Source organism: Heterodontus francisci, chromosome 4 (assembly GCF_036365525.1).
Source record: "Heterodontus francisci isolate sHetFra1 chromosome 4, sHetFra1.hap1, whole genome shotgun sequence".
In the NCBI taxonomy this organism is placed as follows: domain Eukaryota; kingdom Metazoa; phylum Chordata; class Chondrichthyes; order Heterodontiformes; family Heterodontidae; genus Heterodontus; species Heterodontus francisci.
The window spans coordinates 13,407,645-13,423,867 of NC_090374.1; the positions used below are offsets into that span (position 1 = coordinate 13,407,645).

Genomic DNA, 16,223 nt, shown 5'->3' on the forward strand with positions numbered 1-16,223 from the left:
GGGATCGTGTCAGGGAGCAAGACTAACTGTCGAGCTCATAGAGCGGCTTGAACTCAATGGGCTGAATGGCCTTCTTCTGTGCTGTAAATTATTCTATGAAGCTAGGTGATGGAATGGTCTAGAAATAGTCTCTCTCCTTACTGCCTCCTGCCTCAGATCAACTGAGAGAGCCCAGGACAGGGAGCAAAACCCGAAACCTACCAGACCAGGTGGAGCCTTTAGACATTGAGCTATCGGGGCAGCTCCAGCCCCTGAATATTGTTCCTCACCTTCCACTCTCAGACTCGTTAGTTTCGGTGTTTGAACATTTCCAACAGTGAGCTCCACACGACACCGATAATAACCACTGTCCGCCCGGATCAGCCGCTCCATCATGATTGAGACATCTTTGTTACTGAAGTTCCCCACGAATCTGAATCGATTCCCGCCGTCCTGCTGTATCACATTCTCACACAGCTCACTCTGTGAATGGCCTGGACCAGAATATGTACACTTAAAAATAACATTGTTACGGCCTTTGTACCATATCACAGAGCCGGTGACCGTCTGATCAGTGTGTGGGTGGGTGAAAGTACACGGCAAGACAGCGGACCCTCCTTCCTCAACACTCACATCATCCGCAGTGCTCATTGTCCAACCATTAGCAGAAACCTCTGTGGAGAGAGAGAGAGAGAGAGAATATTAAAACAGCACAGGGACAGAGAATACTGTTTCAAAATCAAACTGTGAGATAATATACTGATTGTGATCTGGTGACAACAGATAGGGCGGCACAGTGGCGCAGTGGTTAGCACCGCAGCCTCACAGCTCCAGGGACCCGGGTTCGATTCCAGGTACTGCCTGTGTGGAGTTTGCAAGTTCTCCCTGTGTCTGCGTGGGTTTTCTCCGGGTGCTCCGGTTTCCTCCCACAAGCCAAAAGACTTGCAGGTTGATAGGTAAATTGGCCATTATAAATTGTCACTAGTATAGGTAGGTGGTAGGGAAATATAGGAACAGGTGGGGATGTTTGGTAGGAATATGGGATTAGTGTAGGATTAGTATAAATGGGTGGTTGATGTTCGGCACAGACTCGGTGGGCCGAAGGGCCTGTTTCAGTGCTGTATCTCTAATCAAATAAAAAAAAAAGATATACATGAATGGTTCCAGGATGAGAGACTTCAAACACGAGGATAAATTGAGGAACAAAAACAAGAAATGCTGGAATCACTCAGCAGGTCTGGCAGCATCTGTGGAAAGAGAAGCAGAGTTAACGTTTCGGGTCAGTGACCCTTCTTCGGATAAATTGGGGAAGTTGGGATTGTTCTCCTTAGAGAACAGAAGATTGAATACCAACCCGAGTAGGGAAGATGGAGTTGGTAGAGATACATCACAAAAGGATATCAAAAAATCATGAGGGGTGTGGGAACAGAACTATTGGGGACATTTAAAGTGAACTAATCAATTAAGTATAGCCTACTAACAAAATAACTTCGGAGCTGCAGAGACAGCTTATTAGAAATGACTTCATAACTTCAGGGCTGCAGACGCAACTTATCAGCAGCTGTATACTGCTTAGTAATAACCCTTTGTATAACAGTCAGCCTAAAGGTTCACAAGGAGATAAGGGGATGGGAAACTGGAGTAAGAAGTTAAGACAAATTGACAAGGCAGTACCCCAATCAAGTCCCGACACCAAGAAACTGCAGAAGTTTGTAGACCAATTGGGAACAAAGAGTAGGTGTTACTGATTTGTATGAATAACTATAATAAGGCTTGATTTGGCACGAAGAATTCATTTCAGTTCGGGGGGGGGGGTGCGGGTGGGGGTGGTTAGTTCAGTGTATGTGTTGCTTTTATTTTTAGTTCAGTTCATTGTTAAGTTTTCTGAAGGTGTAACAATTAAGTACTGCAATAAAGTTTCTTAAAGCTACAGTCGGACTTCGTTTCTCTTTGTGCAACTAATGGGATCCAACAATTTGGGTTCCAACAATTTGGCGTAGTCGGCAGGATCGCTGGAGGATAAAGACCAAAGCACTGGACATCAGACCTTTATCGGGCTCCAGAGGTAAGGACTCCTCTTTGTTTTAACAAGTCCTTGGCCGTTGTCTAAGCTCGGTATTCCACCACGCGATCCCAAACCTTTCTGTTCAGCAACTCGAGTCCCCTCAGGGGGAATACGGAAGACGGAAACCCCGTATATTCAGGCGCCTTGTTCGGCGGTATTCGGTGTAATACCAACCCAAGGGCTTCGAAGGAAGCTCCATCGGCTCGAGTTTATCTGTAAAAATACCCGGTTATACCGACCATACGGCATTGATAAAATGACCAACGAAGGCAACCGACAGTTACCAACTACCGTCAAAGGGGGACGGGCCCCACCTGATGTCCCCGAAGATGAAATCCTTCGGCAGTTAAAAGAATATATAGAGCAACAGTTTAATTTGGCTAAAACGTACACTGAAATTGGGCAAATAAATGGCACCTCCACGGGACAGTGGTCCCTGGAAGATGTAAAGAGAGTTTGGGTAAGGATAAAGAATGGACCCAATGGTCCTTGGCTGCTAAAGGGCAGAGGGCTCCATGACAAAGTTTATGGCAGTGACATAAAAGACTATGTTTTGGAGTAAAAACAAGTTACTGTGTCTTTGATTTGAATGTGTGAATGTTGGAAGCTTCCACGAATGAATTGAATGTCCCTGGGATGTACAGCTTGTGTTCTGTACAACTTGTGTTCTGTAGAACTGACTGTCGTTAACTCTTTGTTGTCTGGCTTTAATGTTGATAGCATGGGTCTATTAAGTTGTTTGGAATTGAATGGGTGAGAAAAGTGATTGTTGAGTGTATTAATTTCGATTTAAGATTGTGCACCCAGTAATGGGATATAAAATTGAATTATATTTTAAGTTAAAGTTTTATTTTTATTTTAAAAGTTGGTTTTGCAACTGTGAAAAGTCAAGGAACAATTTTCTAAGAGATAAGCTTCAGCCTTGAAGGTCTGAAGATGCCTGGCAAAAATCCAATTTGAAGTTTAAAACACTGCTTTAATTGGAAACTCTGCTATTGCTTTATTTTGCAGTCTAAACTTGAAGACATGTTTTACTGACTGTGTTTAAGGAGCAAATGTCAGGAATTGGATATTGGTTTAAGGGAGAGAAGGATAAACAAAGGGGATATAGGAAAGAAATCCTGTTTAAAGTTTGTGTAAGGAGTTGGTGTTAAATCTTTTGTGTTAAGAATGTTAAATAACTTTTCCTTTAGTTTTTGCTTTTATTACAGACATTTGAAAAGGCGTCTGAAGAAAGTACAAGAAAAATGACGTAATTTACACATCTTTTTTTAAAAAGCACGTACTATTCTGTTCTGTGTGTAGTTAATAAGTATTATAAGTTAATAAGTCTGAGTTAAGTTTATACGATTAAGGCTAATTGACCTGTTAAGTTGAAAAACTGGAAATTTCATTTGTGGCCACAATGAACTTTCAAGTTTATTATGTCAAGTTTTGGAGGAGTCTTCAGTTCCGGACACAAGACTCATTCATATAACATTGGCAGTTTTGGTTTTTAAATATTTATTGCAGTGAATTGGAATTTGGAATCATCTTTGTTATAAAAAATCCTGGCATTAGAAACCTCTTACAAAAGATGTTAAAAATTTGAAAACAATTGCAGTTTGATCTAAAATGCTGTCTTTCCTGATGGAGATGTTTTCCCTTGAAGTTGACGATGTTACTAATGATTTTGTTGTTTTCAAACCCTAAGGATACCAAAAGGAATGAAAAAAGTTTAAAGTGGAGAGGAGTTCTTTTCGATCAGAAAAAAAGTTTCGTAAAGTGACGAAGCTGAGAATGTTTTGCTCCGCCCCCTCGGAGACAAACAAACTGCTGCAGCTATTGTTTTTTCCATTTAATCCACCACACAATTTTTGCATTGCTGAGAGTAAAATTTATACATATTGGACATTGTTAAATTTTAAATTTCTAAATTGACAGATATAAGTGGACAAATTAACCCATTGGGCTCAGGTGACGGCAGGTTCCAAGGCCATGTGAGAACTGATGCCACAGCAAGAGATCCAGCAGCTTTAAGAATTTAAGAACTGAATTGCAGACATCAAATGTCACAGCATCTTTATCAATGAGACAAAGTGCTTGAGAAGGAGAGATAGTTGCAAGCACTTCTGTCTTTAACGTACAAAAAGTACAACCAAGTCTGGGCATAAGAAATTGGAATCAATAAACAAAATTTAATTGATATGAGTGGTTATTTAAAGTACTCAAAGGGAAATTTATCTGATATTTAAGAGGACAATCAAAGTTTTGGAAAACAACAAAACAGTGATTTACTGTGTTGGACATTAGCAATGGGTTCTGATCCATACAACTAAAATTGTATATGATAATATAAAGCTTGAGTTGGTACCGGTAATATTGAATATCTCAGATATCCATCTACCTGACTGGTGCCCTGAGAAGACCTGAAAGTTGTAGAAGGTATTACTGTAACAATTGCTAAGACAAGAAATTGGTGATGAGGGAATAATAAAGGGAAAGAGACGTAAACGTAGTTCAGTGATTAATACGGGAACTTCAATTGTCAATACTATAGATTTGGAAAATGTGGACCAGAATATTAGAACTCTTAGTCAGCTAGTAAAGGATATTTTGAAAAAGGAACAAAAAGGACAGAGTGGTGCAGCTAAAGTAGGAAAGGACCTGATGAATACGGTGACAGGAAGGGTGATGAGACTGCCAAGGTATGTCGTAGCAGGTAGTAAGGAAGTAGGACCCATGAGAGAAAGGGTTAAAGATTTGTGAAGGAGCTGTGCAGACAACTGTATGAGCTGAGGCAGGAGATTCTATAGAAACAGACATGAAAGAGGAACAGACAAAGGTGCCTGTTGTGGGAGACAAAGTAATGGTAAAAGGGAAGGGCCGATGGAAACACTGGTCCCAAATGAAGGTATATAAAGTCAACAGCAAATGACAGACTCCAAAATAAACACCACCTGGTATGCAAACAGATACCAGGAATGGAAGAAAATGTGATTTGTTACATGCAGAGCAACTGAACTAATTACAGGACTGATGAGAGTACTGGAAGGTCATGCTCATACTATTAATGATATCATTTCAAATAATGAAAATGTTTGTAGTACATATGGTCCGTGGATGTTAGAACAAATTGGAGAAAATTTGAGGCAAATTGATGCGGGACAGGTGCCAGTTTGGATCAATGACACCCAGTTGGAATACTTAGCTAGTCACACAAATGATAAAATTACCAGATGCCAAATCAGAAAATGGAAGGTACGGAAAGGTCAGGAATGTGTAAATACAGGATCTATGAGTATTGGAGTAGTGTTGGGATTACCTGTAATTCTGAGAGATAAGTTAGGGATGCAATTATACAAAGTAGAAAATATAGGAGTGATAAAGGGAAAAGATTACATAAAATACTATGATATATTACCCGATGTGATGGAAATGTTGTGGAAATTGGAAAAGAGGTAATTGGAACAACATTGTCCATTGTCTGAGTGTAGTCTGGAAAACCAGGTGGTCATATGTCCTCATCCTACATATAAAACGGCAGAATCAAAATGTGGATTTAATGCCACTGTAAATTGCACCATGGAAACTAGGAAAGCATTGTCAGGGCTAACCCATGTGGCCTATATGGGAAAGGGGAGATATTGCTTAACCACCACAGCGAAGGAGTACCAGTATGGACATAAACGGACTTGTCCGGTGAGCAACAGTACATTTTGGTTCAACCCACAAATACCAATCCGAGTAGGGAAGATGGAGTTGGTAGAGATACATAACAAAAGACAGAAACGATAACTGTGACAGAAAGTATTAAGGAGGATTTGACAAATTACCTCCAGGAATATGAATATACTATTCAGCCATTGCCCACACGCTTGGGTAAAGAGAGACAGCAGCTAGAAGTCATTGCTGTAGTGTACTACAATCTGGAACAACAGTCGAAGATGCTACAAGATGAGATTGACGAGATAAATGATTCTACCTGGCAGGAGGACTTATGGAACTGGGGGTCAAACATGCAGATACACCCCTGGTTTAGAATTATCTCCCATGTCCTGATAGTGGTTTTGGGTATCATGGTGTTATATGTGATCTACTTAATTTGGCAACTTAAGAAATTAATTAGGCGATGTAAGAGGATGTATGGATACAGGTCGGACAGCTACCCGAAAAGCAATTGGTGTTCGAACTTGCTCTGTCAAAGGAGGGACAATTAGTTATGCCATAAAAGGGTAATTGTATAACCTTTTCATATATACTTAAAATGAATTAATGAATGATCAATGTACTCTAAGAATGGAATTGTATTATGTTTGTACAATCGATTATGTAACAGTGATGCTTAAATGAAATTGTAATTGTAAAAGTGTACCACCTTTTATGTTGTAAACAAGTAACTGAAGCCCCTGCAAAACTTATGCCTTTACAGAGCTCCCGTGGGTCCCTCTTGTGGCACAAGCAGGCAACGTATTGAGTGCGACCCCTCTGGGTGTTGAAGGCTGTTTCTGGACAAATAGAGACCATTAAAGGCACCTAGGTGGGATCAAGGGAATGATTCTTAAAAGTGTTTTGACAGAGGTCTGGACAAAGTAGATAGAGAGAAACTGTTCCCATTGGAGGAAAGGTCGAGAACCAGCGAATACCGATATAAGGTGATTGGCAAAAGAACCAAAGGCGACATGAGAAAAAACTTTCTGAGGCAGTGAGTGGTTTTGATCTGGAATGCACTGCCTGAGAGTGTGGTGGAGGCAGATTCAATTGTGGCTTTCAAAAGGGAATTGGATAATTATCATAAGAATAAAGATTTGCAGGGCTACAGAGACAAGGATGAGGAGTGGGACTAGCTGAGTAGCTCGTTTAGAGAGGCTGTACAGACACAATGGGCAGAATGGCCTCCTGTGTAATAACCGTTCTATGATAATATCAGATACAGATTGTTTATACATGGATACTATGGAGTGAGCTATAGGCTGAAATATAATGGACATGTTCAAGTGGTTTGTAAATATTTGTTCTCTAGGTTAGATTGCAGGTGTCTCGAACATCGATACTACTAAAGTCAATATAAAAACAAGAAATGCTGGAACCACTCAGCAGGTCTGGCAGCATCTGTGAAAAGAGAAGCAGAGTTAACGTTTCAGGTCAGTGACCCTTCTTCGGAACTGACAAATATTAGAAAAGTCACAGGTTATAAGCAAGTGAGGTGGGGGTGGGGCAAGAGATAACAAAGGAGGTCCAGATTGGACCAGGCCACATAGCTGACTAAAAGGTCACAGAGCAAAGGCAAACAATATGTTAATGGTGTGTTGTAAAGTCAATGTTCCTCTGAACTTTCCTCTTCTTATTTCACCTACACAATTGTGCTAAGCTTCCTGATATTCCGTATTGAAGTCAAGGCTCATCGCACTGCCTCCTGCAATTCAGTTTTCCCTTCTTCAAACTACAGGCTACCAAAACCATAACTGACCATGATTTCTTGATTTGTTCATCTTCTGTCTGCCTCCTCTATTCAGTGGTGTCCTCTAGTTTGAGGCTTTCATCTGAGTTTCTCAGTGTTAATCATTACAGTCAAATAGAGCTTGAACTGTGATGTCACTTAACTGACCCCATCACCACCACAATATTATTTCCCTACAACATCCCAGCAATCTGTCCTCCTTTACATCCCAATAACTGACTGTGCCCAAACTAGAGGCACTGGAGAAGGTGCAAAAAAGATTTACAAGGATGACCTCAGGATTCAGAGGTTCTCTGTTACATCTTCTTGTTGTTTTCTGGTCCCCAGATGTTGGAAATAATCACACTTTAAACTTGGAAAGGCTTGAGTTTTCATTTATTTGTTCAGTTAGCATGCTGCCTGCCGTAGGATTGGTGAGACTGCTTTTGTGTTACATATCCCATGACTCTCCAGTGTAGCTGTGAATGGGGCCCCACTGGAACATAGAAACATAGAAAATAGGAGCAGGGGTAAGCCATTCAGCCCTTCGAGCCTGCTACGTCATTCATTATGATCATGGCTGATCATCCAACTCAGTAACCTGTTCCCCCTTTCGCCCCATACCCTTTGATCCCTTTAGACCCAAGAGCTATATCTAACTCTTTGAAAACATACAATGTTTTGACCTCAACTGCTTTTTGTGGTAGCGAATTCCACAGTCTCACCACTCTCTGGGTGGAGAAATTTCTCCTCATCTCAGTCCTGAAAGGTTAACCTCGTATCCTAAGACTATGACCCCTGGTTCTGGACTCCCCCACCATCGGGAACATCCTTCCTGCATCTACCCTGTCAAGTCCTGTTAGAATTTTATAGGTTTCTATGAGATCCCCCCTCACTCTTCTGGACTCCAGCGAATATAATCCTAACCGACTCAATCTCTCCTCATACATCAGTCCCGTCATCCCAGGAATCAGCCTGGTAAACCTTCGCTGCACTCCCTCAATAGCAAGAACATCCCCCCTCAGATAAGGAGACCCAAACTGCACACAATATTATAGGTATGGCCTCACCAAGGCCCTGTATAATTCCAGCAAGACATCCCTGCTCCTGTACTCGAATCCTCTCGCTATGAAGGCCAACATACCATTTGCCTTTTTTACGGCCTGCTGCACTTGCATGTTTACCTTCAGCGACTGGTGTACGAGAACACCCAGGTCTCGCTGCATATTCCCCTCTCTCAGTTTATAGCCGTTCAGATAATAATCTGCCTTCCTGTTTTTGCAACCCATGTGGCTAACCTCACATTTATCCACATTATACTGCATCTGCCATGCAGTTGCCCACTCACTCAACTTGTCCAAATCACCCTGAAGCCTCTCTGCATCCCCCTCACAACTCACCCTCCCACCCAGTTTTGTGTCATCTGCAAATTTGGAGATATTACATTTAGTTCCCTCATCTAAATCATTAATATGTATTGTGAATAGCTGGGGTCCTAGCACCGAACCCTCCGGTACCCCACTAGTCACTGCCTGCCATTTGGAAAAAGACCTATTAATCCCTACTCTTTGTTTCCTGTCTGCCAACCAATTTTCTATCCATCTCAATACACTACCCCCAATCCCATGCGCTTTAATTTTACACGCTAATCTCTTATGTGGGACTTTGTCGAAAGCCTTCTGAAAGTCCAAATAAACTACATCTTTATTTTTATTTTTATTTTTTTTATACTGGCTCCCCCTCATCAACTCTACTAGTTACATCCTCAAAGAATGCTAGTAGATTTGTCAAGCATGATTTCCCTTTCGTAAATCCATGCTGCCTCTGCCCGATTCTACCACTGTTTTCCAAGTGCTCTGCTGTAAAATCTTTGATAATGGACGCGAGAATTTTCTCCACTACCAACGTCAGGCTGACTGGTTTATAATTCCCTGATTTCTCTCTACCTCCCTTTTTAAATAGTGGGCTTACCTTAGCTACCCTCCAATCTGTAGGAACTGTTCCAGAGTCTATAGAATCTGACCACCAGTGGTGACCACCATTGCATCCACTATTTCTAGGGCCACTTCCTTAAGTACTCTGGGATGCATACCATCAGGCTCCAGGGATTTATTGGCCTTCAATCCCATCAATTTCCCCAACACTATTTCTCTACTAACACTGATTTCCTTCAGTTCCACTCTCTCACTAAGCCCTGTGTTCCCCAACATTTCTGGTATGATATTTGTGTCCTCCTTTGTGAAGACAGAACCAAAGTATGCATTTAGTTGGTCAGCCATTTCTTTATTCCCCATAATAAATTCCCGTTTCTGACTGTAAGGGATCTACATTTGTCTTCACTAATCTTTTTCTCTTCACATACCTATAGAAACTTTTACAGTCAGTTTTTATGTTCCCCGCAAGCTTGCTCTCGTACTCTATTTCCCCTTCTTAATCAATCCCTTGGTCCTCCTTTGCTGAATTCTAAACTGCTCCCAATCCTCAGGTCTGTTGTTTTGTCTGGCAAATTTATATGCCTTCCTTGGATCTAATGCTATCTCTAATTTCCCTTGTAAGCCATGGTTTGGCTATCTTTCCCGTTTCACTTTTGCACCAGACAGGGATAAACAATTGGTGTAGTTCATCCACGCGCTCTTTAAATGTTTGCCATTGCCTATCCACCATCATCCCTTTAAGTAACGTTTCCCAATCTGTCACTTACACATAACAACTAGTTCCTAGCACTTTACAGATAGTATAACAATATATAACATTCTCTAAGAGGCACCAACAGGTACTATGGCTGCTCTAAGACCACTCATCAAACCTGTGAAGAAACATAGGGAGAAGTTCATTCGTTAACAGTCAGTCCGCGATGTGAAGATTGTGCCTGAGAGATTAGTAACAGAATTCGCAGGAGGTTTAAAGGTCAGGTTCTTCTTCCAAACATTGGTTTTGTTGCTGCCATAACCAAACACATGCTGTCTTCAAGATAATATCCCCAATATTAAGGAACTGGAATGAAGTTTGACCAGACATACTGTGCTGAGATCGATCACCAAGGATCTCCTCCAAAACGTGCAGTGTAATTGTGGAGAGGGCAGCCCGGCTTGCATTGAAAATCACCAATCCCAAAGCCAGGTTACACAGCAGAGGAAATGAATAATGTCTTCACAAAGCTACAAAGTTCTTTAATAAAGGTTTAAAATACAGAAATAAAGAGGCTATAATTATCAGGAAAGACTGAACAGGCTGGGGCTCTTCCCTCTAGAAAAGAGAAGGCTGAAGGATGACCTGATAGATTTCTTTAAAATTATGAAGGGTAGACGTACAGGAGATGTGAAGGAACCCGAAATAATAGACCAGAAATATAGTCAGCAACAAATCTTCTTTCCTCAGAGAGTGGTTAGAATGTGGAACCTGAGCCTTGCTGAAAATAGAGACATGTTGTTGAAGCTTTTCGTCTTGCATTTATCAGGACAATTCGAAAGAATACCAATGTAAGGGAAAACAACAACGTTGTCCTGTATGAGAAGAAAGTGCTGATTGCTTGGCAAATGAACTCTGATTGGTAGAGGCGTTGCCATGGAGAATGCACCAGGTTATGGTGACTGACAGTTAACTGCCAAGCTTTATCTGAAATTTAAACCAGGCAGCTTGACTCTGATTGGTCAAGGCATTGCCCTGCGGAACGATCCAGCGAATGGCTGTCACTTATTTTGCTTAGCTGACACAAGCGCAATGTTTGTACATGTTCTGTCTGCAAAGAGCAGGGCCCTGTGTATTAATACATGTAGTTTCCAGTACATGCAAATGTGCCACCCTGCGAGCCCTATTGACAATCTTAAATTGGCTGTCAGTGTAATTCTTAGCACACTGAGGATTATTTAGCAAATGTCCGATCGCTGAATCACATCTAATGTTGGACACTGTGTTTTGAGTTTTGCAAGCACGGGCTGGGTGGGTACGGCCTGTACCTTGCCCGTTGCGAATAGCAGAAGGGACATGTTGTTTGATACGATCCTCCAGTCTTTGGGACGTATGTCCTTTATACTGGCATTGAAATTCATATATCACATTACTCATTTGTGTGATAGGCAAGACGTCTTTGTGGCTTGATGGCAGCATCCTAGTCCACCCAGTCCCGAGCGTGACCCTGAGCTTCCGGTCGCCTGTCGTTTTAATTCACCCTCCTGCTCTCATGCCCACATCTCTGTCCTTGGCCTGCTGCAGTGTTTAGTTTAGTTTAGAGATACAGCACTGAAACAGGCCCTTCAGCCCACCGAGTCTGTGCCGACCATCAACCACCCATTAATACTAATCCTACACTAATTCCATATTCCTACCACATCCCCACCTGTCCCTATATTTCCCTACCACCTACCTATACTAGGAGCAATTTATAATGGCCAATTTACCTATCAACCTGCAAGTCTTTGGCATGTGGCAGGAAACCGGAGCACCCGGAGGAAACCCACGCAGACACAGGGAGAACTTGCAAACTCCACACAGGCAGTACCCAGAATTGAACCCGGGTCGCTGGAGCTGTGAGGCTGCGGTGCTAACCACTGCGCCACTGTATTCTAATGAAGTTCAACGTAAGCTTGAGGAACATCACCTCCTTCCGATTAGGCCCTCTACAGCCTTCTGGACTCAACATTGAGTTCAACAATTTCAGATCATGACTGCCACTTTATTTTTTTATTTATTCGCTTTTTTAATTTGCTTTCTTTTATTTTTTAACCATGTGCCTGTCTTCAACCTGTCTTTAATGTTTTACCTTTTGGACATAGCTCTTCATTATTCTGCCATTAACACTCTCTCTAGACTAACGCTTTGTCTTTTACCACAACTATTAACACACCCTTTGCCTGTTATTCTGTGACATCTCTGTTGTTAATCTCTCCTGCCCTCTGTCCTATCACACTCCTTCCCTTTTGCTCATCTTCTGCCACCTTCCCCCTTTCACTTTCTCAAAGCCTATTACATTTCTAACTTTTGCCAGTTCTGATGAAGGGTCACAGACCTGAAACGTTAACTCTGCTTCTCTCACCGCAGATGCTGTCAGACCTGCTGAGTATTTCCAGCACTTTCTGTTTTTATTACAGATTTCCAGCATCCACAGTATTTTGCTTTTATTTCTGCTGGCAAAGACCAGTTTGGCTGAATGGCCTATTTCTGTACTGTAAATTCTTGTTATAGCAGTGCACCTAATGGTGTCTGACTTACCCTTGCAAATTTAGGTTTTTACATTTTTCATAGAAAGTTGCTGGAAGTGTGAGCTGATAATATCGCAGCAAGGGAAACCAGACATCAGGAGCCTGAGTGAAGGCAAATAACTGTGTGGCTTCTTCATCAATTATACAAAGTATTGTAAAAATAATAGTGCAAGGACTGAGAAGGAAGTGTGAGTGAATTCAATGCTAAATCAGGTACAGAAAGAGAAATAAAGAGAGGGAAAGAAAAATTGAAATGAGGGAGAGAGAAAGGGAGAGAAAGGAAAAGTAACAAAAATATATTCACATATTTTAAATCACCGGAAATTAAAACCTGAAGGAATGAGACTTCACACTTGTAATATTTAAATTTCAGTGCCTAAGTGGTTGACTGACAGTAATTAGCACCCATCATATTGATAAAAGGGTACTTAGACTGAAATGGACAAGAGTTAACCCTAGCCTAAATGCACCAACTTCAGGTCATTCAACAAATTTCAATGGTGAGCCAGACAGCAAGATGCTGTTTTTGTGAAGCAGCGACTTTTGGATTTCCATTTTTATCCCTGCCTGAAGTTGCTGTAACATTTGTGCATAAGTAACAGTGAGTGCCAATAGCCTCACCGTTATGTTGACAGCAAGTTATGGCCCAATGTGTCTCCCTAAACCTGGCAGTGACTGCAGCCTTCTGTTTCTCCCCTCACACCCAGGAAGTTCCCACTAGCTTCTGTGTGCTTCTTTTTACTTGGAGCTCTGCTTTGACAGCTGTAGTAAAACAATCTAATCCTGCTTGGAATTTACTCTACAAACAAAACATTTTCCTTCGTTAAGAAACCACAAGGCACATAGTGCTGGACAGCACCAGGGATTGGAAACTAAAAGTAGGCGAACAGATAAGGTAATCAAGGAGGCAATTGAGTGATATAACAAAATGAATTTGAACAGTTATTATTAGAAAGCACCTACTGTAACCCCGCACCGAGACCGACAGCAGAACAGCGGAAAGCCAAATGTAGAGAGACCTCATCGCCAACTCTTTCGTCCTTCTCACTCACTGCTTTCTGTTTTTTTATACTGAAATACAGAAGTTGTTCGATGCGTTTCTTCACTTCCTGTGCAGCTCCTGAGAAATGTTGATCAATCTCATGCAATTTAGTACCTAATGGGAAGTCCATGTTTGTTGAGCAGCAGCAGAGAGATTTATTTAACTATTAGACACAGAGGCAAAAAACACGGCATATATGGAGAATGAGAGGGGCTGCATCAGCTTCCAACATTTCAGTAACAACATCAAACACTCCCAGGGCAGGTACAGCATGAGTTAGATACAGAGTAAAGCTCCCTCTACATTGTCCCCATCAAATACTCCAAGGGCAGGTGCAGCATGGGGTTGGCTGTTGCTTTATTGGAGGTGCTGTTTGCTGATTGCAGCAACGAGCCTCAGCTAACAGTGCTGGTGGCAGTTGGAGATTGCAGAGGTGGAGAGAGGAGCTACTTTGAGCAGAGGGAGAACACTTACAAACAAGCAGAGGAAAGCTTGAACAACTATCACCTTTACAGTGAAAAAAGAGACTTTGGTTGAGAAAAAAAAAGAAAAACAGGGTTAGATACAGAGTAAAACTCCCTCAACACTGTCCCCATCAAACACTCCTAGGACAGGTACAGCACGGGGTTAGAAAAAAAAAGAAAAAAAAAAAAAAAACGGGGTTAGATACAGAGTAAAGCTCCCTCTACACTGTTCCGTCAAACACTCCCAGGACAGGTACAGCACGGGGTTAGATACAGAGTAAAGCTCCCTCTACACTGTTCCGTCAAACACTCCCAGGACAGGTACAGCACGGGGTTAGATACAGAGTAAAGCTCCCTCGACACTGTTCCGTCAAAAAAAAAACGGGGTTGGCTGCTGCCTAATTGGAGGTGCTGAGTGCATCAATGAGGTGCAGCTGACTGTGTCTGTGTGCTGGAGGCTGCAGGCTGTGTGACTGCTGCCAGGAGCGAGACTGAGTTTAAAAGGAAGGTTTTTCCATCTATCTTTATTCTGAAAGAAGAAAACAGGAGGCCGAGGGAACTGACGGCTCTTGTGAGTTTGGGATTTTGAAGCCCTTTCATTGATTGTTGTGGGGAGGGGGAAGGAAGAGACTGGAAGACCTTGGGCGGGGCTGTTTTGTTTGAACAGAGAATTCCTGTGTTTAACAGCATTGAATAGGAGCTCCCTCTCCACCCCAACAACCTAGCCTGGGATAGCTGGAGCAGTCCAGGTGAAGAGACTTTCTCTTTCTCTTTACTGTTTCAAACAACACGGGAAGCAGAGTGTGCCTGGGCAGCTACAGCTGTTCCAGGTGAAGACATCGCACCCCCCCCCTTCCCCCCCTTCCCCCCCCACCACCAACTGGATGAACAGCAAAGAGACTGCCTGAAATAAGATTCCTCCTGACCTTCCTCTCCTTCAGCCTCTCTCCCTAGCATACCCTCCATTCTGTGTATTTGTGGGATAATTTGTTGTTGTTATTTATTATTCCTTTCTCTCAATTTCTATTTTTTTTCAGCGGTGGGTGTGACTCTTCTACCCCATAGCTTCACAGTCCTCTCTGGTGGCGGGGCCTTCCTATGCTGCAGCAGCTGCTCCTGTGGCCCCGTCACCATTTAAAATCTTGACATCAAAGCATGGGGTGAAGAGTTACACCCACCCAACCATAACTATTGAGGCTTGCGTTAAGGCAATGGCCAAAGTTGTCGGCCCCTCAGCCATTGTGGCAGCCTCAAAGATGTACGGGAAGGCTATGTTCTTCCTGAAGACCGAGCGGGTGATGTCCCTCGCCCTGAGTAAGGGGCTCACAGTGGGTGTGACTTTCCTGCCAGTGGACCCTCTGGGGGCCACTGCGCAGCAGATAATGTTGTCGAACGTCCCGCCCTTCATTCCTGATGAGCTCCTCCTACCCCACCTGCACCAACTGGGGGAGGTGAGTTCCAGGATCACCCCAGTCCCTCTCGGTCTTCGGGAGCACAGCCTCCGACATGTCTACTCCTTTCACAGCCAGCTATTTATGCAACTGGCATGGGAGCAGGGAGGGCCACATCAGCTTGGCGTTCCAGGGGACGGTCTACCCTGTTTTCTGGACCTCGGATGGGAGCAGTGCCATGTCAGCAAGGGGGTGGGGCATATTCATAAGAACTTCCCCAACCTCCCGGCCACCAACCCCACCTCGGTGGCCCAGGGTGGCACCACTGCACCTCCTCCCACTCCCCCTACATTTCCTACAGACACCACTCAGTCGGTTCCGGAGGCTGTGGTTTTCATGGCCTCCGGTGGGGAGCAGAGTGGCCGTCCGAGTGGTAGGAAGACGCGGGGAAAAAATAAACACCGAGAGGCGGGTCCCCTGGATGCCATGGCACAACCCGAGCCTGAGCTCAGCCCAAGGCACGCTCCCGGGGAACCCACTTGCCCCAGGGCTGGGCTCAGGCCCAGGGTAACTAAAAAAAAGGAGGGTGCGGAGGCGGGGGCCTCTAATGACATGGAGGTCTCTTAGCCTCCGCGCCCAAGTGGGAAAAAGAGAATGAGGCACCC

At 43.1% G+C, this 16,223-nt stretch overlaps 1 protein-coding gene and 1 pseudogene across 4 annotated transcripts in view; one reads left to right on the forward strand and one right to left on the reverse strand.

Annotated features, from left to right (window-relative positions):
• LOC137368899 (junctional adhesion molecule-like) overlaps positions 1-14,123 on the reverse strand; it is a 116,445-nt gene extending 102,322 nt beyond the window's left edge. The window contains exons 1-2 of one of the 4 annotated variants that reach the window (XM_068029161.1): positions 13,625-14,122; positions 270-653 (exon numbers count right to left, since the gene is read on the reverse strand). In XM_068029161.1, coding sequence (XP_067885262.1) covers positions 270-653; positions 13,625-13,685 — 445 coding nt within the window. In that variant the 5' untranslated portion in view covers positions 13,686-14,122. Of the gene's footprint in view, positions 1-269; positions 654-13,620 lie in introns of all 4 variants that reach the window. The other 3 variants (XM_068029163.1, XM_068029160.1, XM_068029162.1) reach the window with 3 other exon arrangements.
• Positions 10,242-10,608, forward strand: LOC137368618 (large ribosomal subunit protein eL32 pseudogene; annotated as a pseudogene).
• Positions 14,124-16,223: the final 2,100 nt, after the last annotated feature.